This window comes from Glycine max, chromosome 16, assembly GCF_000004515.6.
Source record: "Glycine max cultivar Williams 82 chromosome 16, Glycine_max_v4.0, whole genome shotgun sequence".
Taxonomy (NCBI): Eukaryota; Viridiplantae; Streptophyta; class Magnoliopsida; order Fabales; family Fabaceae; genus Glycine; species Glycine max.
Window position 1 is genome coordinate 7,107,186 of NC_038252.2, and position 27,150 is coordinate 7,134,335.

General features: G+C 35.5%; 1 protein-coding gene and 1 long non-coding RNA gene across 7 annotated transcripts; one reads left to right on the forward strand and one right to left on the reverse strand.

The window, feature by feature from the left end:
• Positions 1-27,150, forward strand: LOC100799113 (microtubule-associated protein futsch). 6 transcript variants are annotated; one of them, XM_006599032.4, is made up of 40 exons: positions 1-139; positions 3,548-3,836; positions 4,207-4,568; positions 4,706-5,006; positions 5,242-5,672; positions 6,036-6,336; positions 6,694-7,166; positions 7,291-7,591; positions 7,916-8,352; positions 8,476-8,776; positions 9,115-9,587; positions 9,705-10,005; positions 10,359-10,831; positions 10,953-11,253; positions 11,603-12,075; positions 12,196-12,496; positions 12,852-13,324; positions 13,445-13,745; positions 14,092-14,564; positions 14,686-14,986; positions 15,334-15,806; positions 15,927-16,227; positions 17,079-17,554; positions 17,679-17,976; positions 18,328-18,803; positions 18,941-19,238; positions 19,595-20,067; positions 20,212-20,509; positions 20,626-20,795; positions 20,926-21,211; positions 21,556-21,731; positions 21,896-22,181; positions 22,549-22,721; positions 23,238-23,526; positions 23,962-24,131; positions 24,269-24,572; positions 24,962-25,134; positions 25,421-25,718; positions 26,101-26,255; positions 26,414-27,150. In XM_006599032.4, exons 1-40 carry the CDS (start codon positions 98-100, stop codon positions 26,909-26,911), a joined length of 13,179 nt encoding a protein of 4,392 aa, XP_006599095.2. In that variant the 5' UTR covers positions 1-97; the 3' UTR covers positions 26,912-27,150. The 6 variants fall into 6 exon arrangements, with proteins under 6 accessions (XP_006599095.2, XP_006599096.2, XP_006599097.2 ...); XM_006599033.4 differs by having other exon boundaries at positions 25,421-25,688; XM_006599034.4 differs by lacking the exons at positions 14,092-14,564; positions 14,686-14,986.
• LOC121173660 (uncharacterized) lies at positions 1,283-5,642 on the reverse strand. The gene is made up of 3 exons (XR_005888949.1): positions 5,506-5,642; positions 4,719-4,826; positions 1,283-4,594 (listed from the first exon to the last, which is right to left on the reverse strand). It is a non-coding gene; the product is annotated as an uncharacterized lncRNA (long non-coding RNA).

Sequence of the window (27,150 nt, forward strand, 5' to 3'; positions counted from 1 at the left end):
AATTGAAGCAAAACTACACAAGATATTTATTTCTTGTTGAATTCACCAATATTCTTTATGCAATTTCACCCTCTACCGAGTAGGTCACGCGTGCAACATGGAAGCTGAAACCAATTCTCCAGAAGATGCATCTGCTATGGTATGTCTTTCTACCAAAGTTTTTAATGACTGGATTCATGCAGACTTCGCTTGCTATTACATGTATTTAGCTGAAGTAAATACTTTGATTAGTTATCTCTGTCCAAAGTCTTATGTTTGTTTCTGCTTGATGCTCCTTGTATATTTGGTTATGCTGTAATATTTCTTCCGGTCTATGGTTATGTGATATTTAGACAGAAAAATAGATGGTTGAGATTTCTTTATCATCACAATTATTTCACTGTATGTGTGAGATGCATACATAGTGGAAGGTACAGTTAGGATTTTCAGGATCACTGAAATATTGCAGTCATCTACTGAATATTCCCCCACTCTGAAATAGAAAAGTTCACAATTTAAACACAAGGATTACAAATGAAGAGTGATTAATAAATAAGTTTTGTTAACATCAACCCTTAGGGTTGATTTTAAACAACTCAGTGAATTTTTTTTTATTGGGCAAGAACTGCTATTCTACTCCTGCTGTTGGGTAACTTGTAGATGTCTAATCCTGTCAACTACAAACTCGTAATGTCTTGGGACGTCTACCGTAGGGGTCTTAAGACAATACTTTGGTAGAGTAAGTAAACAAAGTACCCCACCTAGGTTGAGTTAGGCAAGATACATTCTCAATTCTAATAAAGGCCATGACCAGTCTATGTGAAATCTCAGATTTAGAAGGAATAATATTATTGTATGTTTTTTTATGAGGTACATCAGGTGCCTATATATACACAAGCATGTTGGCTATTTTAGGAAATAGGGACAGTTAATTCTAGGGGACAAATCCCTGTGATTATGGGATTGCTTCCTAATATACGCACCTAGTATTAATAGCAAGATGCAGAACAGATACAGAATAAAAATACAGCAGGGATAAAATATAAAACTTCCTAAAATAGGAGCAACATGGTTTTGTCACGAAATAAGTGTTGCTATCATGGGCATACTAATATGGTGACTGAAATCTACTAGACATTAAGGAAAAATAATATTAGAATAGCATGACAGGAAACAGAGATCCCTAAACAATAAAGTTTCAAAATTATCCTATTCATTGAATTTATAGAGAAACTTGGCATCAAAAGAACATTTATATAGAGAATTAGGTAACGGTATGACTTGCAGAAAACAGCACCTGAAGTAAATACTCAATGTTGGCCCAGTTTGATAATATTCCAAATTAATATCCTCCAGCAGGGTCCATCAAACCCAGTTGTAAGTTAAATCAAAATCCTTCATGTCTTGAATACATAGCAAAGGCAGAAGGAAAACAACATGGAGATAAAACAACAAATATAACTATCACCTTCACTTGGACTCAAAGATAAAAGTTCTGTGCCATCATCCTAACCTGACAATTCCATCAACTGAAAATGTACGTAAATTGGGATATTGTCAGGTTGCTCAAATATTGAATCAAACACTAAAGCAGATAACTGAGAATGAAACAGAACATTGAAACAGAGAATGACAAAATTCAAGTTAACAATGACACAAACACAGAAGAATACGACCACGACATAGGCAATATAGCAAAATAATTTCACGGTATAATTTGGTTTTTGACATGATATTAGAGCCTCTATGACTAAGTGGTCGAACGTTCAATCCTTTCCACCTTCATTCTTCTAACGAAAAGTTGAATTTTGACACAAAGGTGAGCAAGTACATTATCCATGCTTCAAGTCCAAAGTGTTCTCGTGTGAGGGACGTCTTAGAGATATAATATAAAACCATTCACGTGTCTTCATCCAAAAGCTTAAGTTTTGGGGATAGTTGGTTCATGACAGGCAGCATGTGTTGAAGAACCAAACGTCAATTCATCCAGGGGAATTTTCCAAAGGTTACAGTGACAAGTACCTTGATTGGCATTTTGAAGTAGTTTCAAGTTAACATGCATCTATTGAAGTTATCTCAGAGACTACAGAAAAGCAGATGATAATCCCAGACAAATGATAACACAATACCAATGGAAAAAAAGATGTTGATCTACAATACAACGAACAAGCTACAAGCTTTTCCAATGTAATGTGGGGTCTGATCAATAAAGTTTTAATTTCTAACCCTGGTTGGAAACCAAAAACCTTGGCAACGATGACGAAAAAATGACAATGCCATGTGTAAGGTAAGGAAGACATGGAGAACAAGAATAATAGTAACAGTCTGATCAACAATGTTTAAACTTCTAACCTTGACTTGGAAACCATGAACCCAAGCAAGGATGATGAAAGAGTAACAAAGCCATGCTTAAAAGATAAGGAGACCACAGACTAGCCTAACTGTAACAGTATCATTTGCAGAGGACGAGATTAAAGAAAGAAGCCAAACAGAAGTACTGAAAGAAAAAGCAGAGATGTCATCAGTACAGGAGCGTGAATGGAAGGCCTGAGTCAATCAGGTGAGGTCCAGCAACTAGTATATACATGTTTGCTAAAACTGAAGACTCCTCACAATATATGTTGGAGAAAATAGTGATGGTGAAGCTACCTTGGAAAAATGGATGAGATAAGTTTGAGTTTGAAAGAAAACCCATTGAGAACAGCAGGAGCAAGAGAAAAAGTGGTTGCAATTGAGAAAGTAGAAACTCTGAAAGATATCTGAAGAAGCATTTCCACAAGTTGATGGGGTGGACAAAAATAAATTTTAGTGGGGCAAAATGTATATGGAAGAGGAGGAAACAACTCAAATGGGGCTCAGAGACTATTGAAAAAAAATCAAAACTTATTCAGAAAAACATGATAGAGACAACAGATTCATGGCAGAAAAAAGAAAAAGAAAAACATAGAGAACATGTAATTCTGATTCCAGAAAAGACTGAAGGGGAAGCTTCAAGCAAAAAAGCAGAAAAGAGCATTGGAGACAAAAGACATCCTGAGACAGGAATGTAGAAAAAGAAGAGAAAAATGAATCAAGTTTGATGCCTAATAGGAGTGATAATTTTTTCTTTTTTTAAAATTAGTAATGATGCACTTTGTTTAAATAATATGGAAAATTTTCAACTTTGCATGAGACCGTATTTAATTTAGATAAGTTATTCGTATTGATGTTATAATAAGGTTGTTTTGTTTAAATTAAAAGTTATGAGCTGATAGCCTTCCTTTCTGCAGAGTGTCCCATTAGTTAAGTCAGTTACAAATATTGGATGTGAAGAAATAAAATTTCTACAAAAATTTGGAAATGATGTAAATTCTAAATATCCATTGGTTGTGACAACTACCAAAGAGGGGCAGATACCAGAAAATAAAGTTCCCAAGGTTTGAGAGGAAATAAAAAAAATAAACTAAAAGAAAAACATAGATGCTATCTTGCATTTTCAAACTTGAACAAGTTAATTATGTTCCCCTGATAAAATATTATTTTCATTGCATTCAACATCTTTGAGCTCTGACACTATTTGTTATAATAGGCATTTGGTCAACACCAAGTGACAGACCAAACAAGTGTAGAAAATGTGCAGCCAGCTGAAACCCTGATTGAAGTGAAGAACCAGGAGAACACAAATATAAAGCATCCAAATTTGGAAGGAGAGACTACAGAAATAAACCCAACTAATGACACCAAAGAACAAGAAAAGGTTCCAGTGTCACACACTCGAGAAGAGATAGAGAATGAGGATGATGGGAAATACAAACAAAAGAAAGCAAAAGAGACAGAAGAAGCAACCGAAATGCAGTTATTAAAAACTGCAACAGACAGTATGTGTTCAAAATTTACCAACATTTTGTTACTTTAGTCAAATAAATATTGACCCTAGAAAAAACATAAAAGAAACATTTGCTTCCAAATATAAAAGCTGATTACTTTTCAAACCACCCCAAACAATCAATTTTTCACTGAGAAATGACTTGCTAAATAAAAGGAATAACTTGCATTAAAAGGAAATGCTGTATGCCAGTATGCCAAGGGGAGCATTATAAATTATTAACTTTGACCTTATTTGTAGCATGAAAATGCCAGTAGAAATTTTAATTTTTCAGGACATGATATCTATCAGAATGACTATATAGGAGCTACTTTAGCTAACTTTGCATGGGTGATAAGAAATATCTCAAATGTTGATAATAGGTCCACCTGAGGATAATGTCCAGTCAACAGTGCCCACTTCTGAAATTGTCAAAGGTGAAACTGAGGAAATCTCACAGCAACAAACATATAAAAATGATGAAACAGTAGTGATTGACACTGACAAGACAACATTGCAACAAGGAATAGAGGATGGTGGCAATTTTGATCAACAAGAAGCAACAAAAATACAGTTACTGAATGAAGAAGTCAAGACAACATTACCCACTCCTGCCTTTGTCCAAGTTGATACTGATCAAATTTCACAGCAACAATCACTGCATAATGATGAATCCAAAGCGATTGTTAATGGCAAGGGCTGCATACCTGAAATTGAACATGACAGAGAGTACACTGTTGCTGAGGTAAGGCAGTACCGCAGTAGTGAAGCCTGTGCGAACACACATACACAAACACATAAGCTTGCAGTGAACAAAAAAACAATAATTTATTATAACTTGTTATACAAAATTTTATACTTATATTGTAAAGATTCAAGCAGGAACCTGAACAACCTGAAACCAAGGACAATGTCAGCATAGCACAAGAAGAAAAAGCAGACCACCAATCAGAAGAGTCAAGCCTGCAGAGTGTCATTACAAATTATATCACCGCAGAAGGACCTGTCACATCACAAAGCATCACAAAATTAAGCGATGATGCTGACAATGATGAACAGAAGACAGTAGAATCATGCTCGGCAAACAATTTACAAAACAAGGATGCAAGAGAAATTATAGCAGAGGAAGCAACAGATGCCAAACAATCAACTGATGTGGATATACCAAAGTCAGAAACCAAAGGTAACTAAGTCTTGAAATTTAGAATAGAATTTCACCCAAAAACCTAAACCAAGAAACAAACACAATGCATATATATGCCAGGAAAAGAAAAATAAACATGACTTTAGATGAAAGAAAACAGTTTCATTCACTACTATATATGGATAATAACATATACATTAAAATGTATTAAAATAGTAAGATATGAAGCCTTAAGTAAATGATTGCTTTCAATATCTCATTTCTATAACAATAGACATGCCTGAAGATAAAGCCCTGCAAACAATACCCAACACAACATCAGTCGGAAATGAAGCAATTGATGACAGTAGTCAAGAAGAGAGACAGCCAGAAGCAGAATTTACAGAGAAATTTAACAAAGAGTTGCAGGCGCCACACTATGATACTGAGGAACAAAAGGTTCCAGCATCTCATGCAAAGGAAAAACTAGGGGTCGAGGATGGTGGCAAATTCAATCAAGAAGCAAAAGGTATTGAAGAAGCAACAAAAATGCAATTACCAGAGGAAGAAGTCCGGACAACATTGCCCACTCCTGCCTTTGTCGAAGGTGATACTGATCAAATTTCACAGCCACAAACACTGCACGATGATGAATCAGAAGCGATTGATAATGCCAAGAGTTCCATTCCAGAAATTGAACATGACAGAAATTATACTTTTGTTGAGGTAAGGCTGTAGTGAAGTAAATGAGTAAAAAAATGGGATTTCCTATCTTTTTTGTCCCTAAACTTTTTATTTCTTTTTTTAGTCCCTGAATATTTTTTTGACTCATCAATGTCCCTTAACTTTTTTGCAACATTACTTTTAGTCCTTTAACAGAGACTAAAAGTAAGGACAGAAAAAAGAGTTAAGAGACTAAAACCAGTCAAAAGAACTTCAAGGACTAAAAATAGGAATCCTAAAAAGTATAGGGACTAAAGATAGTAAACCATAAAAAATTACATATATATCAGCTTGCTGCAAACAAAAAAACAGCATAATTTATTATCTTGTTATACGATTTTATACTTAAACGGTATATTAAACCAGGAACCTGAACAACCTGAAACCAAGGACAACATCGGCATAGTAAAAGAAGAACCAGCAAGCCACCAATCTGAAGAATCAAGCGTGCAGAGTATCAATACAAATTGTATAACAGCAGAAGGACATCTCACATTAGAAAGCAGCACAAAATTAACAGATAATGTTGACCCCAATGAACAGAAGACAGTAGAATCATGCTCAGTGGAGAACTTATACAACCAGGATGCAACTGAAATCGCAGCAGAGGAAGCAACAGATGCAAAACAATCAACTGATGTGGAGACAACTCAATTAGAAACCGAAGGTAATTAAGTAATGAAATTTTAGACACAAATTTCACTAGAAAACCTACACCAAAAAACAAACACAATACATATACTCATGGCAGGAAAAGAAAGATAAACACATGACTTTAGACGAAAGAAAAATACTTTTATCCACATAAAATTTAAAAAATTAGAGTTTTTAGATGACAAACAGTTTTACCCACTACTATATGTGGATGATAAAATACACATAATAAATCTGGAGCCCAATAAAGCAGCATTTTCAGGTACTGGAACATCTTTATTTATAAAAGAACACATTGATGTATTATATTAATAAAATACACAGCCTTCTGTAAATGATAGCTTACTATATCTCATTTCTAACACAACAGGTGCGTATGAAGATAAATCCCTGCAACCAACACTTGACGAAGCATCGATCGGAGACAATACAGTTGTTGAGAGAAGTCAAGATGAAAGACAGCCAGAAGCAGAATTTAAAGAGAAGATTAACCTAGAGATGAAGACTCCACAAAATGATACCAAGGAGACGGCAGAAATAAATACCAATGATACTGAGAAACAGGAAGAGGTTCCAGCATCTCAGGCCAAAGAGAAAATAGGGATTGAGGATGACGGCAAATTCAATCAAGAAGAAGCAAAAGGGATTGAAGAAGCAATAAAAGCACAGTTACCAGAGGAAGAAGTCAAGACAGCATTGCCCACTGCTGCCTTTGTCCAAGGCGATACTGATCAAATACCACAGCAGCAAACACTGCAGGATGATGATTCAGAAGTGATTGGTATTGCGAAGAACATCGACACTCCAGAAATTGAAAGTGGCGGAAGGTCCACTGTTGTTGAGGTTAGGCAATAGAGAAGTAAACAAGTAAAACATAACATATAAATTCACTTGCCAAGAAAAATAAAAAAAATAAAATATTTTCTTAACTTGTTTTCAAATTTTATACTTGTCTATATTCAACCAGGAACCTGAACAACCCGAAAACATGGACAACATCGGCGTGGTGAAAGAAGAACAAGCAGACCACCAATCGGAAGAATCGAGCGTGTCGAATGTCAGTACAAAACACACAACAGTGGAAGGACACGACACATCAGAAAGCAGCACAAAATTAACTGGTGATTTCAATGGTGATGAACACACAATAGTAGACACGCGCTCAGAAGAGAATTTAGAGAACAAGAATGCAAGTGAAATTAAAGCAGAGAAAGAAACAGATGCAAATCAATCGACCGATGTGAAGACTCAAAAGACAGACAACGAAGGTAATTAAGTCTTGAAATTTTCAAATCGAATTTCAAAACCAAAAAAGGAAACATACACAGTGCATTATTTGATGCCAGGTAAGGAAAATCTCATGACTTCCGATGAAAGAAAAATTAAAAATTAGCATCTTTAGATGACACAGATTTAATAACTAGTACATGTGGATGATTACATATACATAATAATTTAGTAGCGCACTAAAGCTGCCTATTGGAGCACTGAGACTTTTTTTAATTTTCAAGAGAACAAATAGATGTATTAAATTAGTAAGATACACAGCTTTCTGTAAATGATAGGCTTACAATATCACATTTCTACAACAGGTGTGCATGGAGATGAATCCCTGCAACCAACACTTGACGAAGCATCCATCGGAAACGAAATAGTTGTTGAGAGTAGTCAAGATGAGAGACAGCAAGAAGAGGAATTTACAGAAAAGTTTAATGAAAAGTTGAAGACTCCACAAAATGATACCGAGGAGACTGCAGAAACAAACACCAATGATACTGAGAAACAAGGGATTGAGGATGATGGAAAATTCGATCAAGAAAAAGCGAAAGGGATTGAAGAAGCAACAAAAGAACAGTTACCAGAGGAAGAAGTCAAGACAGCATTGCCCACTGCTGCCTTTGTCCAAGGCGATACTGATCAAATACCACAGCAGCAAACACTGCCGGATGATGATTCAGAAGTGATTGGTATTGCGAAGAACATCGACACTCCAGAAATTGAAATTGGCGGAAGGTCCACTGTTGTTGAGGTTAGGCACTAGAGAAGTAAACAAGTAAAACATAACATATAAATTCACTTGCCAAGAAAAATAAAAAAATAAAATATTTTCTTAACTTGTTTTCAAATTTTATACTTGTCTATATTCAACCAGGAACCTGAACAACCCGAAAACATGGACAACATCAGCGTGGTGAAAGAAGAACAAGCAGACCACCAATCGGAAGAATCGAGCGTGTCGAATGTCAGTACAAAACACACAACAGCGGAAGGACACGACACATCAGAAAGCAGCACAAAATTAACTGGTGATTTCAATGGTGATGAACACACAATAGTAGACACGCGCTCAGAAGAGAATTTAGAGAACAAGAATGCAAGTGAAATTAAAGCAGAGAAAGAAACAGATGCAAATCAATCGACCGATGTGAAGACTCAAAAGACAGACAACGAAGGTAATTAAGTTTTGAAATTTTCAAATCGAATTTCAAAACCAAAAAAAGAAACATACACAGTGCATTATTTGATGCCTGGCAAGGAAAATCTCATGACTTCCGATGAAAGGCAAAATTATGTTTTGAAATTTTCAAATCGAATTTAAAAAACCACAACGATTTAGTCACTAGTATATGTGGATGATAGCATATACATAGTAATTATGTAGCACACAAAAGAATATTATTCAGGCACTGAGACTCTTTCTAATTTTCTAGAGAACAATTAGATGTATTAAATTAATAAGACACACAGCCTTCTGTAAATGATAGCCTACTATATCCCATTTCTACTACAGGTGTGCATGAAGATAAATCCCTGCAACCAACACATGATGAAACATCGATCGGAAACGAAACAGTTGCTGAGACTAGTCGAGATAAGAGACAACCAGAAGCAGAATTTAAAGAGAAAATTAACGAAGAGGTGAAGACTCCACAAAATGATATTGAGGAGACTGTGGAAATAAACACAAATGATACTGAGAAACAGGAAGAGGTTCCAGCATCTCACGCCGACGAGAAACAAGGGATTGAGGATGATGGCAAATTCGATCTAGAAGAAGCGAAAGGGATTGAAGAAGCAACAAAAGCACAGTTACCAGAGGAAGAAGTCAACACAACATTGCCCATTACTGCCTTTGTCCAAGGCGATACTGATCAAATACCACAGCAGCAAACACTGCAGGATGATGATTCAGAAGTGATTGATATTGCCCTGAAAATCGACACTTCAGAAACTGAACTTGCTGGAAGGTCCAACATTGTTGAGGTTAGGAAGTAGTAAAGTAAACAAGTAAAACATAACATATAAATTCACTTGCCGAGAACAATAAAAAAATATTCTCTTAACTTTCTACAAATTTTATACTTGTATATATTCAACCAGAAACCTGAACAACCTGAAAACAAGGACAACATTGGCGAGGTGAAAGAAGAACAAGCAGACCACCAGTCAGAAGAATTGAGCGTGTCGAATGTCAGTACAAATTATATAACACCGGAAGGACATGTCACATCAGAATGCAGCACAAAATTAACAGGTGATGTCGATGTCGATGGACGGACAATAGTAGTCACGTGCTCGGAAGAAAATTTAGAGAACAAGGATGCATGTGAAATTACTTCAGAGAAAGAAACAGATGCAAATCAATCAACTGATGTGGAGATACCAAAGACAGAAGCCAAAGGTAATTAAGTTTTGAAATTTTCAAATTGAATTTGAAAACCAAAGCAAGAAACATACAGAGTGCATAAATTCATTCCTGGAAAGGCAAAACACGTGACTTTAGTTAAAAGGAAAATTCTGTAATCCAGATAAAAATTTAAACATTAGTATTTTCAGATGACCCACATGGATTTATTCACTATTATATGTGGATGATTACATATACGTAGTAGTTACGTAGCGCACTAGAGCAGCTTATTGTGGCACTGAGAATTTTTTTTTCTCATTTTCTAGAGCACAAATAGATGTATTAAATAAGTCAGATACACAGGCCTTCAGTAAATGATAGCTTACTATATCTCATTTCTCCAACAGGTGTATATGAAGATAAATCCCTGCAACCAACACTTGACGAAGCATTGATTGGAAACGAAACAGTTGCTGAGAGTAGTCGAGATGACAGACAGCCAGAAGCAGAATTTACAGAGAAGATTAATGAAGAGGTGAAGCCTCCACAAAATGATAAGGAGGAAACTGCAGAAATAAACACAAATGGTACTGAGAAACAGGAAGAGATTCCAGCATCTCAGGCCGAGGAGAAACTAGGGATTGAGGATGATGGAAAATTTGACCAAGAAGATGCAAAACAGATTGAAGAAGCAACAAAAACACGGTTACCAGAGGAAGAAGTCAAGAAAACATTGCCCACTGCTGCCTCTGTCCACGGCGATACTGATCAAATACCACAGCAGCAAACACTGGATGATGATGATTCAGAAGTGATGGATATTGCAAAGAACATCGACACACCAGAAATTGAACTTGGTGGAAGGTCCACTGTTGTTGAGGTTAGGCAGTACTGAAGTAAACAAGTAAAACATAACATATATATTCGCTTGCTGTGAACAAATAAAAAAATATATATTCTTAACTTGTTTAAAAAATTTAAACCTGTCTATATTCAACCAGGAACCTGAACAATCCGAAACAAAGGACAATGTTGGTGTGGTGAAAGAAGAACAAGTAGACCACCAGTCAGAACAATTGAGCATTTCAAATGTCATTACAAATTATACAATACTGGAAGGACACATCACATCAGAAAGCAGCACAAAATTAACTGGTGATGTTGACGTCGATGGATGGACAATAGTAGTCACACGTTCAAAAGAGAATTTAGAGAACAAGGATGCATGTGAAATTACAGCAAAGAAAAAAACAGATGCAAATCAACCAACCGATGTGGAGATACCAAAGACAGAAACCAAAGGTAATGAAGTTTTGAAATTTTCAAATCGAATTTGAAAACCAAACCAAGAAACATCCGCAGTGCATTAATTCATTCCTGGAAAGGCAAAAGACATGACTTTCAATGAAAGGAAAATTCTTTAATCCAGATAAAAATTTAAACATTAGAATCTTCAGATGACCCAGACAGATTTATTCACTATTATATGTGGATGATAGCCTATACATAGTAATTATGTAGTGCACTAAAGCAGCTTATTTAGGCACTGAGACTTTTTAATTTTCAAGAAAACATATAGATGTATTAAATTAATAAGATACACAGCCTTCTGTAAATGATAGCTTTCTATATCTCATTTTTACAACACCAGGTGTGCATGAAGATAGATCCGTGCAACCAATACCTGATGAAACATTGATTAGCAACGAAACAGTTGCTGAGAGTGATCAAGATGAGAGACAGCCAGAAGCAGAATTTACAGAGAAGATTAACGATGAGGTGAAGACTCCACAAAACGATACTTTGGAGACTGCAGAAATAAATAAAAATGATACTGAGAAACAGGAAGAGGTTCCAGCATCTCACGCTGAGGAGAAACGAGGGATTGAGGATGATAGCAAATTCGATCCAGAAGAAGCAAAAGGGATTGAAGAAGGAACACAAACACAGTTACCAGAGGAAGAAGTCAACACAACATTGCCCACTGCTGCCTGTGTCCAAGGCGATACTGATGAAATACCGCAGCAGCAAACACTGCAAGATGATTATTCAGAAGTGATTGATATTGCAAAGAGCATCGACACTCCAGAAATTGAACTTGGCGGAAGGTCCACTGTTGTTGAGGTTAGGCAGTAGTGAAGTAAACAAGTAAAACATAACATACAAATTCAGTTGCGAAGAATAATAAAAAATAATATTTTGAGAACTTGTTTCCAAATTTTATACTTGTCTATATTCAACCAGGAACCTGAACAACCCGAAAATGTGGACAACGTCGGTGAGGTGAAAGAAGAACAAGCAGGCCACCAATCAGAAGAATTGAGTGTGTCGAATGTCAGTACAAATTATACAACACCGGAAGGACACATCACATCAGAAAGCAACACAAAATTAACTGGTGATGTCGATGTCGATGGACGGACAATAGTGGTCACGCACTCAGAAGAGACTTTAGACAACAAGGATGATTGCGAAATTACAGCAGAGAAAGAAACAGATGCAAATCAATCAACTGATGTGGATATACCAAAGACACAAACCGAAGGTAATTAAGTTTTGAAATTTTCAAATCGAATTTGAAAACCAAACCAAGAAACATACACAGTGCATTAATTCATTCCTGGAAAGACAAAACACATGACTTTCGATAAAAGGAAATTTTTTTAATCCAGATAAAAATTTAAACATTAGCATCTTCAGATGACCAACACAGATTTATTCACTAGTATATGTGGATGATTACGTATACATAGTACTTATGTAGTGCACTAAAGCAGCTATTGTGGCACTGCGACTTTTTTTTTTAAATTTTCTAGAGAACAAATAGATGTATTAAATAAGTCAGATACACAGGCATTCTGTAAATGATAGCTTACTATATCTCATTTCTACAACAACAGGTGTGCATAAAGATAAATCCCTGCAACCAACACATGACGAAGCATCAATCGGAAACGAAACAGTTGCTGAGAGTAGTCGAGATGAGAGACAGCCAGAAGCAGAACTTACAGAGAAGATTAACGAAGACGTGAAGTCTCCACTAAATGATACTGAGGAGACTGCAGAAATAAACAAAAATGATACTGAGAAACAGAAAGAGATTCCTGCATCTCACACCGAGGAGAAACTAGGGATTGAGGATGATGGCAAATTTGATCAAGAAGATGCAAAACAGATTGAACAAGAAACAAAAACACAGTTACCAGAGAAAGAAGTCAAGACAACATTGCCCACTACTGCCTTTGTCCAAGGCGATACTGATCAAATACCACAGCAGCAAACACTGCATGATGATGATTCAGAAGTGATTGATATTGCAAAGAACATTGACACTCCAGAAATTGAACTTGGCGGATGGTCCACTGTTGTGGAGGTTAGCCAGTAGTGAAGTAAACAAGTAAAACATAACATATATATTCGCTTGTCGAGAATAATAAAAGAAACTATTTTCTAAACTTGTTTACAAATTTTATACTTGTATATATTCAACCAGGAACCCGAACAACCCGAAAAAACCGACAACATCGGCGTGGTGAAAGATGTAAAAGCAGACCACCAATTTGAAGAATCTAACGTGTTGAATGGAAGTACAAATTATACAACACCGGGAGGACACATCACATCAGAAAGCAGCAAAAACTCAACTGGTGATGTGGACATCGATGAACAGATAATAGTAGACACGTGCTCAGAAGGGAATTTAGAGAACAAGTATGCAAGCGAAATTACAGCAGAGAAAGAAACAGATGCAAATCAATTGACCGATGTGGAGATACCAAAGACAGAAACCGAAGGTAAATAAGTTTTGAAATTTTCAAATTGAATTTGAAAACCAAACCAAGAAACATACACAGTGCATTAAGTCAGGCCTGGAAAGAAAAACATGACTTTCATTGAAAGAAAAATTCTTTAATCCACACAAAAATTAAAAACATTAGCATCTTTAGATGTCACACACAACTTTATTCACTAGTATATGTGGATGATAACATATAGATAGTAATTATGTAGCACAGTAGATCAGATTATTGTGGCATTGAGACTTTTTTTAATTTTCAAGAGAACAAATAGATATACTGAATTAGCAAGATACACAGCCTTCTGTAAATGATAGCTTCATATATCTCATTTCTATAACAGGTGTACATGAAGATAAATCCCTCCAACCAACACTTGACGAAACATCTATTGGAAACGAAATAGTTGTTGAGAGTAGTCAAGATGAGAGAGAGGAAGAAGAGGAATTCACAGAAAAGTTAAATGAAGAGGTGAAGATTCCACAAAATGATACCGAGGAGACTGGAGAAATAAACACCAATGATACTGAGAAACAGGAAGAGGATCAAGCATCACACGCCAAGGAGAAACTAGGGATTGAGGATGAGGGACAATTATATCAAGAAGAAGAAAAAGGGATTAAAGAAGCAACAGAACCACAGTTCCCAGAGGAAGAAGTCAAGATAACATTGCCCACTGCTGCCTTTGTCCAAGGCGATACTGATCAAATACCGCAGCAACAAACACTGCACAATGATGAATCAGAAGCGATTGATATTGCAAAGAAAATCGACACTCCAGAAATTGAACTTGACAGAAGGTCCACTGTTGTTGAGGTTAGGCAGTAGTGAAGTAAACAAGTAAAACATAACATATATATCCACTAGTTGTGAACAAATAAAAAAATTATATTCTTAACTTGTTTAAAAAATTTAAAACTTGTCTATATTCCACCAGGAACCTCAACAATCTGAAAACAAGGACAACGTTGGCGTGTTGGAAGAAGAACAAGCAGACCACCAATCAGAACAATCGAGCATTTCGAATGTCAGTACAAATTATACAATACCGGAAGGACACGCCACATCAGAAAGCAGCACAAAATTAACTGGTGATGTCAACGCCGATGAACAAACAATAGTAGACACACGCTCAGAAGAGAATTTAGAGAACAAGGACACAAGAGAAACTACAGCAGAGAAAGAAACAGATGCAAATCAATCGACTGATGTGGAGATACCAAAGACAGAAACCGAAGGTAATTAGGTTTTGAAATTTTCAAATTGAATTTGAAAACTAAACCAAGAAACATACACAGTGCATTAATTCATACCTGGAAAGGCAAAACACATGACTTTCGATGAAAGGAAAATTCTTTTATCCAGGTAAAAATTAAAACATTAGCATCTTTAGATGACCCACAACGATTTAGTCACTAGTATATGTGGATGTAGCATATACATAGTAATTATGCAGCGCACAAAAGAATATTATTCAGGCACTGAGACTCTTTCTAATTTTCTAGAGAACAAATAGATGTATTAAATTAATAAGACACACAGCCTTCTGTAAATGATAGCCTACTATATCCCATTTCTACTACAGGCATGCATGAAGATAATTCCCTGCAACCAACACTTGATGAAGCATCGATCGGAAACGAAACAATTGCTGAGAGTAGTCAAGATGAGAGACAGACAGAAGAGGAACTTACAGAAAAGTTTAACGAAGAGGTGAAGACTCCACAAAATGATACCGAGGAGACTGCAGAAATAAACACCAATGACCCTGAGAAACAGGAAGAGGATCCAGCATCTCACGCTGAGGAGAAACTAGGGATTGAGAATGATGGCAAATTAGATCAAGAAGAAGCAAAAGGGATTGAAGAAGCAACAAAACCGCAGTTCCTAGAGGAAGAAGTCAAGACAACATTGCCCACTACTGCCTTTGTCCAAGGCGATACTGACCAAATACAGCACCGACAAACACTGCATGATGATGAATCAGAAGCGATTGACATTGCAAAGAACATACACACACTAGAAAATGAACTTGGCAGAAGGTCCACTATCGTTGAGGTTAGGCAGTAGTGAAGTAAACAAGTAAAACATAACATATATATTTACCTGCTGAGAACAATAAAAGAAATTATTTTCTTAAGTTGTTTAAAAATTTTATACTTATATATATTCAAACAGGAACCTAAACAACCCGAAAACAAAGACAACATCGGCGTGGTGAAAGAAGAACAAGCAGACAACCAATCAGAACAAATGAGCATGTCGAATGGAAGTACAAATTATACAATACCGGAAGGACACGTCACATCAGAAAGCAGCACAAAATCAACTGGTGATGTCGATGTCGATGAACGGACAATAGTAGACACATGCTTAGAAGAGAACTTAGAGAACAAGGATGCATGTGAAATCACAGCAGGGAAAGCAACAGATGGATATCAATCAATTGATGTGGAGATACCAAAGAAAGAAATCGGAGGTAATTAAGTTTTGAAATTTTAGAATGGAATTTGACAAGAAAACCAAAAGCAAGAAACAAACAAATTGGGAAAAGTCCAAGTCCCAAAACGACTCGTGATAAATAGTGTATATAAGTGGGGAGCAGGGCGACGAGCACCTTATAAGTTGGCTTTGTGGAATTGAGTTAGGCCCAAACCCAAATTATAAGAAAATAAAATGAGTATATTCAGACCAGGAAAAGAGAAATAAACTCGACTTTACATGAAATAAAACATGCAGATAAAAATAAAAAATTAGTGTATTTTAATGACAAACAGCTTTATTTACTACTACATGTGATAATATATACATTATACATAGTAATTCTATGGTGTACTAAAGCAGCATTTTGTGGCACTGGGACTACTTTAATTTTCAACTGAACATATAGATATACTCCCACAGTTTCTTTATAATTGTCGGATTTTTGGAAAAATTTTGTTCCTATTTATCCATCATTTGCAACGTTCAAGATCACAATGATTATTCTTTTATCAATTATACCCTTATTTGTTTTCTTATATTTAATTAATTTACACATGTATTTATTGTGGAGTGGTATTGGGAAAAACCCACGTCCCACATTGGTTAGAGATGAGGCAAAGATAGAATATATAAGTGGGGGGTAACCCTCACCCTATGAACTAGCTTTTGGGGTTGATAAGAAATTCCACAATTATTTTATTAAAATTAAGAAAATTTATTACGTTTCTTGGTTTCAACAAAAAACCTTAAACAACACATAAAAAGAAACGGAGATAGTATTAAATTAGTAAGATTAACAGCCTCGTGTAAATGATAGCTTAGAATTTCTTATTTCTATAACAACAGGTGTGCCAGAAGATAAAGCCCTGCAAGCAATACCTGACACAGCATCTATCGGAAACAAAGCACTTGACGAGAGTAGTCAAGTGGAGAGACAGTCAGAAGCAGAATTTACAGAGAAGTTTAACGAAGAAGTGCAGACACCAAAATATGATACTGAGGAGACTGCAGAAATAAACACCACCATTGATACTGAGAAACAAGAAGGGGTTCCTGCATCTGAAGGCAAGGAGAAACTAGGGATTGAGCATGATGGGAAACTTGATCAAGAAGAAGCAAAAGGGATTGAAGAAGCAACAAAAATGCAGTTACCAGAGGAAAAGGTGCAGACAACATTGCCCACTGCTGCCTTTGTCCAAGGTGATGCTGATCAAATACCGCAGCAACAAACTCTGCATGATGATGAATCAGAAGCGATTAACATTGCCAAGAACATATGCACACCAGAAATTGAACTAGACGAAAAGTCAACTGTTGATGAGGTTAGGCAGTAGTGAAGTAAACAAGTAAAAAGTTACATATTAATCAGCTTGCAATGAACAAAAAAAATCATTAATTTTCTTAACTTATACAAATGTTATACTTATATTGAATATATTCAACCAGCAATGTGAACAACCTGAAACCAAGGACAACATCGGCATATTAAAACAACAAGCAGACCACCAATCAGTACAATCAAGTGTGCCAAGTGTCATTACAAATTATGCAACAGCAGAAGGACATGTTAAATCAAAAAGCAGCACAAAATTAACTGATGATGTCAATGTCGATCAACAGAAAACTGTAGACTCATGCTCTAAAAAGAATTTAGAGAACAAGGATACAAGTGAAATTTCAGCAAAGCAAGCAATAGATGCCAAACAATCTACTGATGCGGAGATACCTAAGTCAGAAACTGAAGGTAATTAGGTTTTGAAATTTTATAATCACATTTGACTCCAAAATCAAAAACCAAGAAGCACAGTTCATAAATTCATGTCAGGAAAAGAGAAACATATGACTTTCAATGAAAGAAAAATTCATTAATCCACATAAAAATTAAAAAATTAGCATCTTTAGATGACACAAAATTGTATTCACCAGCATATGTGGATGATAACATATACATAGTAATTCTGTGGCCCAATAAAGCATCATATAGTGGTACTTGAACTATTTTAATTTTCATGAGAACATATAGATATATTAAGTTAGTAAGATACGCAGCCTTGTGTAAATGATTGCTTTAAATATTTCATTTCTATAACAACAGGTGTGCTTGAAGATAAAGCCTTGCAAACAATACTTGATGAAGCATTGGTCAAAAATGAAGCAGTTGATGAAAGTAGTCCAGAGGATAGACAGCTAGAAGCAGAATTTACAGAGAAGTTTAACGAAGAGGGGCAGACACCACAATATGATATTAAGGAGACTGCAGAAATAAACACCACCAATGCTACTGAGAAACAGGAAGAGGTTCCTGCATCTAATGCAAAGGAAAATGTAGGGGTCGAGGACGATAGCAAATTCAATCAAGAAGAAGCCAAAGGGATTGAAGAAGCAACAATAAAGCAGTTACCAGTTGAAGAAGTAGAGACAACATTGCCCACTGATTCCTTTGTCCAAGGTGATACTGATCAAAAACCGAAGCAACAAACACTGCACCATGATGAATCAGAAGTTATTGATATTGCTCAGAACATCTACACACCAGAAATTGAACTCGACCGAAAGTTCATTGTGGTTGAGGTTAGGCAGTAGTGAAGTAAACAAGTTAAAAATTACATATATAACAACTTGCTGTAAACAAAGAATATATTTATTTTCATAACTTGTTAAAGAATTTTATACTTATATTGTGTGTGTGTGTGTATATATTCAACCAGGAACCTGAACAACCTGAAACCAAGGACATCGGCATAGTAAAAGAAGAACAAGCAAACCACCAATCACAAGAATCAAGCATGCAGACTGTCATTACAAGTTATACAACAGCAGAGGGACACGTCACATCAGAAAGCACCACAAAATTAACTGATGATGTCAACATCTATGAACAGAAAACAATAAACGCACGCTCAATAGAGGATTTAGAGAACAGGGATGCAAGTGAAATTACAGCAGAGCAAGTAAGACATACCAAACAATCGACTGATGGGGAGATTCCAAAGTCAGAAACCAAAGGTAATTAAGTTTTGAAATTTTAGAATCGAATTTGACTTAAAAACCAAAACCAAGAAATAAACACAATGGATATATTCATGGCAGGAAAAGGAAGATACGTGACTTTCTGTGAATAAAAAATTATTTAATCCACATAAAAATTAAAAAATTAGCGCCTTTAGATGAGAAAAACATTTTTATTCACTGCTATACATGGATGATAACATATACATAGTAATTCTGGGGCCCAATAAAGCAGCTTGCTGTGTCACTGGGACTATTTTAATTTTCAAAAGAACATAATGATGTATTAAATTAGTAAGATACACAAACTTGTGTAAATGATAACTTACAATATCTTATTTCTATAACAACAGGTGTGCCTGAAGATAAAGCCTTGCAAACAATACTTGACGATGTAACGGATGGAAATGAAGCAGTTGATCAGAGCCGTCAAGAGGCGAGACAGCCAGAACCAAAATTTACAGAAAAGTTTAACGAAGAGGTGCAGACAACACCATATGATACTGAGGAGACTTCAGAAATAAATGCCACTAATGATACTGAGAAACAAGAAAAGGTTCAGGCATCTCACACCAAGGAGAAACTAGGGATTGAGGATGATGGCATATTCTATCAAGAAGAAGCAAAAGGGATTGAAGAAGCAACAAAAATGCAGTTACTGGAGGAATTAGTCCAGACAACATTGCCCACCGTTGCCTCTGTCGAAGGTGATATTGATCAAATTTCGCAGCAACAAACATTGCATGATGATGAATCGGAAGCGATTGATAATGCCAAGAGCTGCATATCAGAAATTGAACCCGACAGAAAATCTACTGCTGTTGAGGTTAGGCAGTAATAAAGTAAACAAGTAAAGCATTACATATATATATATATATATATATATATCAGCTTGCTATTAAAAAAAATATCATTGATTTTCTTAACTGGTGATACAAATTTTATACTTATATAGTATATATTGAACCAGGAACCTGAACAACCTGAAACCAAGACCAACACCGGCATACCAATAGAAGAAGAAGCAGACCATCAATCAGAAGAATCAAGTGTGGAGAGTCTGATTACAAATTATATAACAGCAGAAGGACATGTGATATCAGAAAGCAGCACAAAATTAAGAGATGATGTCAACGTCAATCAACAGAAGAGTGTAGAATCAGGCTTGGTTGAGTTTTTAGAGAACAAGGATGCAGGTCATATCAGAGTAGAAGGAACATATTCCAAACAATTGACTGATGCAGAGATACAAAGTTCAGAAACAGAAGGTAATTATGTTTTGAAATTTTAGCCTCAAATTTTGTTTTCCAGACAAGATGCCTGTCAGAATCTCTAAAACCAGAAATATTTTAGCTGTAGAAAAATCTCACATGAATAATGACAGGTCCACAAGAGGAAGAAGTCCATTCAAAATTGCCTGCTGTAACTGTACAAGGTGAATCTGATCAAAACTTACAGCAACAAACACTTGATGATGATGAATCAGAAGCAATCAATAATGCCAAGAGATGCATACCAGAAAAAGAACTTGATAGAATGTCCACTGTTGTTGAGGTTAGGCAGTAGTGAAGTAAACAAGTAAATAGTTACATATGAATCAGACAGGAAAAGATGCTGTGAAAAGAAAAAATAATTTATTTTCTTAACTTGTTATACAAAACTTATATTGTATATATGCAAACAGGAACCTGAAACCAATGCCAATGTTGGCATAGTAAAAGAAGAACAATCAGACAACCAATCGCAAGGATCAAGCATGCAAAATATGATTGCAAATTATATAACAGCAGAAGGACATCTGGCATCAGAAAGCAATACAAAATTAAATTATGATGTGAATGAACAGAAGATAGTAGACTCACAGTCAGAAGAGAATTTAGAGAACAAGGATGCAAGTAAAATCACCACAGAGGAAGCAACAGATGCCAAACAATTGACTGATGTTGAGATACAAAAATTAGAAACCGATGGTAATTATGTTGTGAAATTTTAGCATTGAATTCAACTTGATAACCATAAACAAGAAACAAGCACAATGCTTATGGGGCCACATAATTACTATTTATACGTTATATGTGAATAAAACTTTTCGTGTAATCTAAAGACCCTAGTTTTTTATGTGGAATAAAGAATTTTTCTTTTCCTGGTATGAATTTCAAGTCGAATTATAAATAGTAATTCTGTGGCTCCATAAGCAGCTTGTTGTGGCACTGGGACTTTTTCAATCTTACAGGGAGCATATAGATGTACTAAAATAGTAATATATGCCTCTTTGGGTAAATGATTGCTTTCAATAACTCATCTATAACTATAGGTGTGCCTGAAAATAACGCCATGCAAACATTACCCAACATAGCATTGGTCAGAGTCGAAGAAGTTCACGATAGTAAGCAAGAAGAGATACAACGAGATGCAGAATTTTCAGTGACATTTACAAAAAAGATGCAGACAACACAATATGAGTTTGACGCAAAAAATGGCATTCCTGAGGTTTGAGCAGACTACAAGAAACTAAACTAGAAAAAAATAAGACAAATAATACCTTTCATTTTCACACTTGCGCAAGTGAATTATGTGTCCATCCACACTGGCACACAAAAAATTGTCACAGAATTCAACATCTTTAAGCTCTGACATAGTATTTGCTGAAACAGGCATATGGGGAAAAGGACGATACATGCCATCTCAATGCAGAAAACGAACAGAAATTAGAATCCCAACCAGTAGCACAGAACAAGGGGACTACATTCATAAATCATCCGTATCAGGATGGAGAGACTGCAGAAATGAACCCCACTAATGGTATTGAGGTAGAAAAGATTCCAGCAAATCATGCCAAGGAGAAACTAGTGATTGAGGATGATGGTAAATTCAATCAAGAAGAAGCAAAAGGGATCGAAGAAGCAACAAAAACACTGTTACTAAATACTGCAACAGAGAGTATGTGCTCAAAATTCACGATTTTTTATTACTTTTTAGTCAGTTTCATTTTGACCCAGTAAACTTTAGGCTTCCATTTCAAAAGTTCATTGTTTACTCAAATAACCTCAAGTTAACACTTTTTACTGAGAAACGGCATTTGGGGTTAAAATTTTGGAACGGAAGAAATAACTTACAGTAAGCAAAAATACTGTATGTTGGGGGCAGCATGATAAGGCATTAATGGTTACTGTAACAACTTTGTCCTAACTAGTAGAATGACATGGCAGTACTGTAGAAATTATGTTTTCAGCAAAATATGTCAATTGGAATCACTAAAAAAAGGAAATACATTAGCTATAGAAACATCTCACATATATAATTACAGGCCTAACAGAGGAAGAAGTCCAGGAAATATTGCCCACTCCTGCAATTGTCCAACGTGACACAAAGCAAATCATGCAACAACAAACACTTCACAATGATGAATCAGAAGCAATTGATAAGGAAAAGAGCTGCATACCAGAAAATGAACTTGACAGAAAGTTCATTGCTGTTGAGGTTAGGCAGTAGTTTTTTTTTTTTTTTTTGATGAGCAAAATTAATTTGTATTATAATAACAAAATTAGTACAAGTGGTACTGATATATATACATTGTTTTCATACTTTGTAAAGACCTATGGAGTCCTAATACAAGCTGTATTGAAAGAATTAAGCATCCATAGGTCTAGATTAAAGTAGACAACCCTCCACAAAAAGAACCTATAGATTAATCCCCTCATCATTACAAAACCCGACCCTTATATTGCTAGCCCATGAGTGGAAAGGGATATCAAATCCTTTTTCCATATTCTTGAACCATATCCAACAAAAAAATATTGCATCATCATCAGCTTTTGGCCGTTGAATCTTTCATTTGAGAAAACAATCTTGTTCCTATGAGGTTAGGCAGTAGTGAAGTAAACATGTAAATAATTACACATATATCCACTTGCAGTATACCAAAAAAAAAGGAAGAACGTTTATCTTCTTAACTGGGTATACAAAGTTTACACTTATATTGTAATGTTTAAACAGGAATCTGATCAACCTGAAACCAAGGCCAATGCTGGCATAGTAAAAGAAGAACAAGCAGACAACCAATCACAAGTATCAAGCATGCAGAGTGTGATTACAAACTATATAACAGCAGAAGGACATCTGGCATCAGAAAGCAGTACAAAATTAAGTTTTATGAATGAACAGAAGACAGTAGACGCGTCAGTAGAGAATTTAGAAATCAAGGATGCAAGTGAAATCACAGCAGAGGAAGCAACAGATGCCAAACAATTGACTGATGAGGAGATACAAAAATCAGAAACCGAAAGTAATTAAGTTTTGAAATTTTAGCATCATTTTTACTTGATATCCTAGAAAAAACACAACACTTTAGATGGAAGAACAATCTTTTTATACACATAAAAAAAAAATAGTGTTTTTAGATGGAATAAACAGTTTTATTCACTTATACACGTGGATGATTACAAATAGTAATTTCTTAAATCTTTTGAAACATATTCAGTTGTATACATTTAAACTAAAAATTGTGTTTGTTTGAAACAAACAAGTTGATTCAGCTAATATGTGGATGAATGATGATAGCATGTAAAGAATAATTCTTTGGCCACATAAAGTAGCTTGTTGTGGCAGTGGGACTTCTATAATTTTCAATAAAACTCATAGATGTACAAATAAGCAGTAGCATAGACAACCTTGTGTCAGTGATCGCATTCACTATTTCATTTGTATAATTATATGATAGGTGTGTATGAAGATAAGGCCCTGCAAACATTACCCAGTACAGCATCTGTCCGTATTGAAGTTGAGAAAAGCATTCAAGAGATACATACAGAAACAGAATTAGCAGTGACAGATACCAAAGAGGGGCAGATATCAGAAAATGAGTCTGAGGCAAAAAAGGAAGTTTCTGAGGTTTGAGCATACTACAAACAAAATTAACTAGAAAACAAAAGATATCTCCTTGCACTTTCACACTTGCATGTGTTAGTTATGTGTTCCTGACATTAAAATGTTATTCTCTTGGCTTACATCTTTATGTTCTGATGCAGTATATGTTAAAAAAGGCTTTTGATCTGCACAAAGTGGCATGCCAGACCGGTGCAGAAAATGAACTGAAAGCTGAATTCCTATCTGAAGAGCGGAGCCAGGAAACTATAGTTACAAAGCATCCAAATTTGGAAGGAGAGAGCATAGAGATAAACCCAACAAGTGAAACTGAAGAACATGAACAGGTACCAGCATCACACACCGGAGAGAAATTAGAGATCAACGATGATGGGAATTTCATACAAGAGGAAGAAAAAGAGATGGAAAAAGAAACTGAAAGGCAGTTGCTTAAAACTGCAACAGAAAGTATGTTTTCATAATTCACCAACATCTTATTACTTTTAGTGAATTTCGATTTGGCCTTAGAAACCCAACTATATGTTTCCTAAATTAGAAGTTCATTAATTTTTCAAAGCCCTTAAAATAAAAAACTTTAATAACAATAAAATCACATTGAGACTTTTCAATTTCTAAAGAAAAGAAAGAACTTAAACTAAACATCATTACTGTATGTGAATGAAAGCATTATAAACTATTATTAATAACTTAGTCTTTAGCAGTGGCATGTTGTGGCAGTAGGCAGTTGGTTTGCACAACAGGATATATAATTATTTATTAGACATACTACCGAAGAACTAATGTAGCCAATTTTAGGAGGATGATAGCAAAGAAATATCTTACATGTCTAATAACAGGTGTACCAGAAGATGAAGTCCAGACAACCCTGCCAACATCAACAATTGTTAAAGGTGAGACAGTTGAAGGAATTGTTCAGGAACAAACACTCGAGGAAGAGAAATCAGCAGCAATAGATAACAATAGTGGCAGACCAGAAAATAAACTTGAGGGAATGGCTAATGTTGTTGAGGTTAGTCAGTAATGAAGTTAAAAAAGAAGATAACTGTGTACATAATTTCATGGCATTTCACACTCATAAATTGGTCATGCTTAGGCATCCATGCAAACTGTTGTTATGTACGAAAAATAACATCTCATTGATTTGCTAATAGATATAGTACAAAAACATAAGTGGGCAAGGCCCAATAAGCACAAAACAGAAACTAGAACACACAAACTCTAGCACAAACAATCAATTATTTATTTTCTTCATTTCTATTACAATTTTGATTCTGATACTGCATATGTTAAAACAGACAATTGATCAACATGAATCCATGGCCAAGGTCAGCACTGAAAATGAAGAACATGCCAACCGCCATTCTGAACAGTCTAGCATGGAGAATGTAATTACAAAGCATATCAATTCAGAAGGAATGGTAACAACAGAAAACAGTACAAAATCAAGTTATAATGTGGAAGAACTGGAAAAGGTTCTAGACTCAAACTCCATAGAAAATTCAGAAATGAAGGATGGTAGAAAAATCTTGTCAGAGGAAGCATCTAATATGAAAGAAGCCACTGGTATGGAGTTACAGAAGCCTGAAATAGAAAGTAATGTTGATAATTCAGCAACTTTCAGTTTTATCTTTACCCAATTTAATATTTCATCCGAGAAACAAATATACTAAAATTAAGGTTCCCAAAAAAAAAAACATATTCTAATTGGTATTGTGAATCATTTGAAACTGACTTAACTGAGTTCTTTGGCCAAGTCTAACTTTAGGAAACTTTTGTGTTCTGAAGAAAGGAATTACTTGAGCCAAGTTTATGGGGTAGATAGCATGTAGACAGTCATAGTTTGGCCTCAAAAGCGGCTTCTTTAGCAGTGAAAGTTTGAGTTTGAAGAAAACATATAAATATACTTAAAGCATAAACTATATTAGCCAATCTGGTGTGGAAGATTGAATTTAACATTTTATCCGTATAATGACAGATGCACCTGAGGATAAAGCCATCTCAACTTTGCCTGAGATAGTTGAGGAAAGCATTCAAGAAGTAATACAAAAGGAAGCTGAATCAGAAGTGATCGATACCAAAGAGGAGCAGAGACCAGGAAATGATTTTGTAAAGAACATGGAAGTTCTCGAGGTTTGCCTGCACTACCACAAAATAAACTACATAATGATATATACCACATTGCATATTCACACTTGCACATCTTAATTCCGTGTCTGTGTAGGCAACCAAATATTCATTCTCCCAATGTACAATATCTTTGAGTTCTGATGCAGTTTATGTTAAATTAGGGATTTGATTTACACAAAGCGCAAGGCAACACCACTCTGGAAAATGAAATGAAAGCAGAAGTCCAGTCTGAAGCAAAGAGCCGGGAGATCATTATCGAGCATCAAAATTTGCTGGAGACTGCAGAAATAAGTCCAAGAAATGATACTAAAGAACCTGAAAAGGAACATAAAGTCACCACAGGTATCTCTGAATCAGTATCTGCAGATACCACAGAGCAAACAGACACAGGAAAACCGGAAACTCCAGAGGCCGAAATCACTCAACCAGGCATCACAAAAGAAGACGAAGCAGGAGACGAATTCGAAAAAATAAGCCCATCATCTAGTGTGAGTGTGATATCCAGAGACTCTCAAGACACCGACACGAAAGTTTCACACAAAAAATCTCATGGCATCCTATCAGGTGTAGGGTCAAAGGTGAAGCACTCAATTTCCAAAGTGAAGAAGGCCATTACAGGCAAGTCTTCACACCCCAAGACACCACCATCATCAAAATAAAAAAAAAGTGACCCATTAGACAACTACATACATGCTGCTTTTGTAAATAGATAGAATACACAGATGCTTGAGCTTTTTGGAGGGCTTGTTTCTTTTGTTGAGGAATTGGATTGATTTGTTTCATTGATGTATTGCTTGGTTTGTTATGAAAATTTATCTTAAGGGGGGTCTATTATTCTCCTAACTCAGTGTAATGTATTCATATTCTCTTTGTTTTAATGAAATTGTTATAGACATAA

Coding starts and splice junctions, on each gene's coding strand:
- LOC100799113 (XM_006599032.4), top strand. CDS start 98: ATGGAAGCTGAAACCAATTCTCCAGAAGATGCATCTGCTATG. Junction 8,353..8,475: donor GAAGGTCCACTGTTGTTGAG/GTTAGGCACTAG, acceptor ATATTCAACCAG/GAACCTGAACAACCCGAAAA. Junction 25,135..25,420: donor GAATGGCTAATGTTGTTGAG/GTTAGTCAGTAA, acceptor ATGTTAAAACAG/ACAATTGATCAACATGAATC.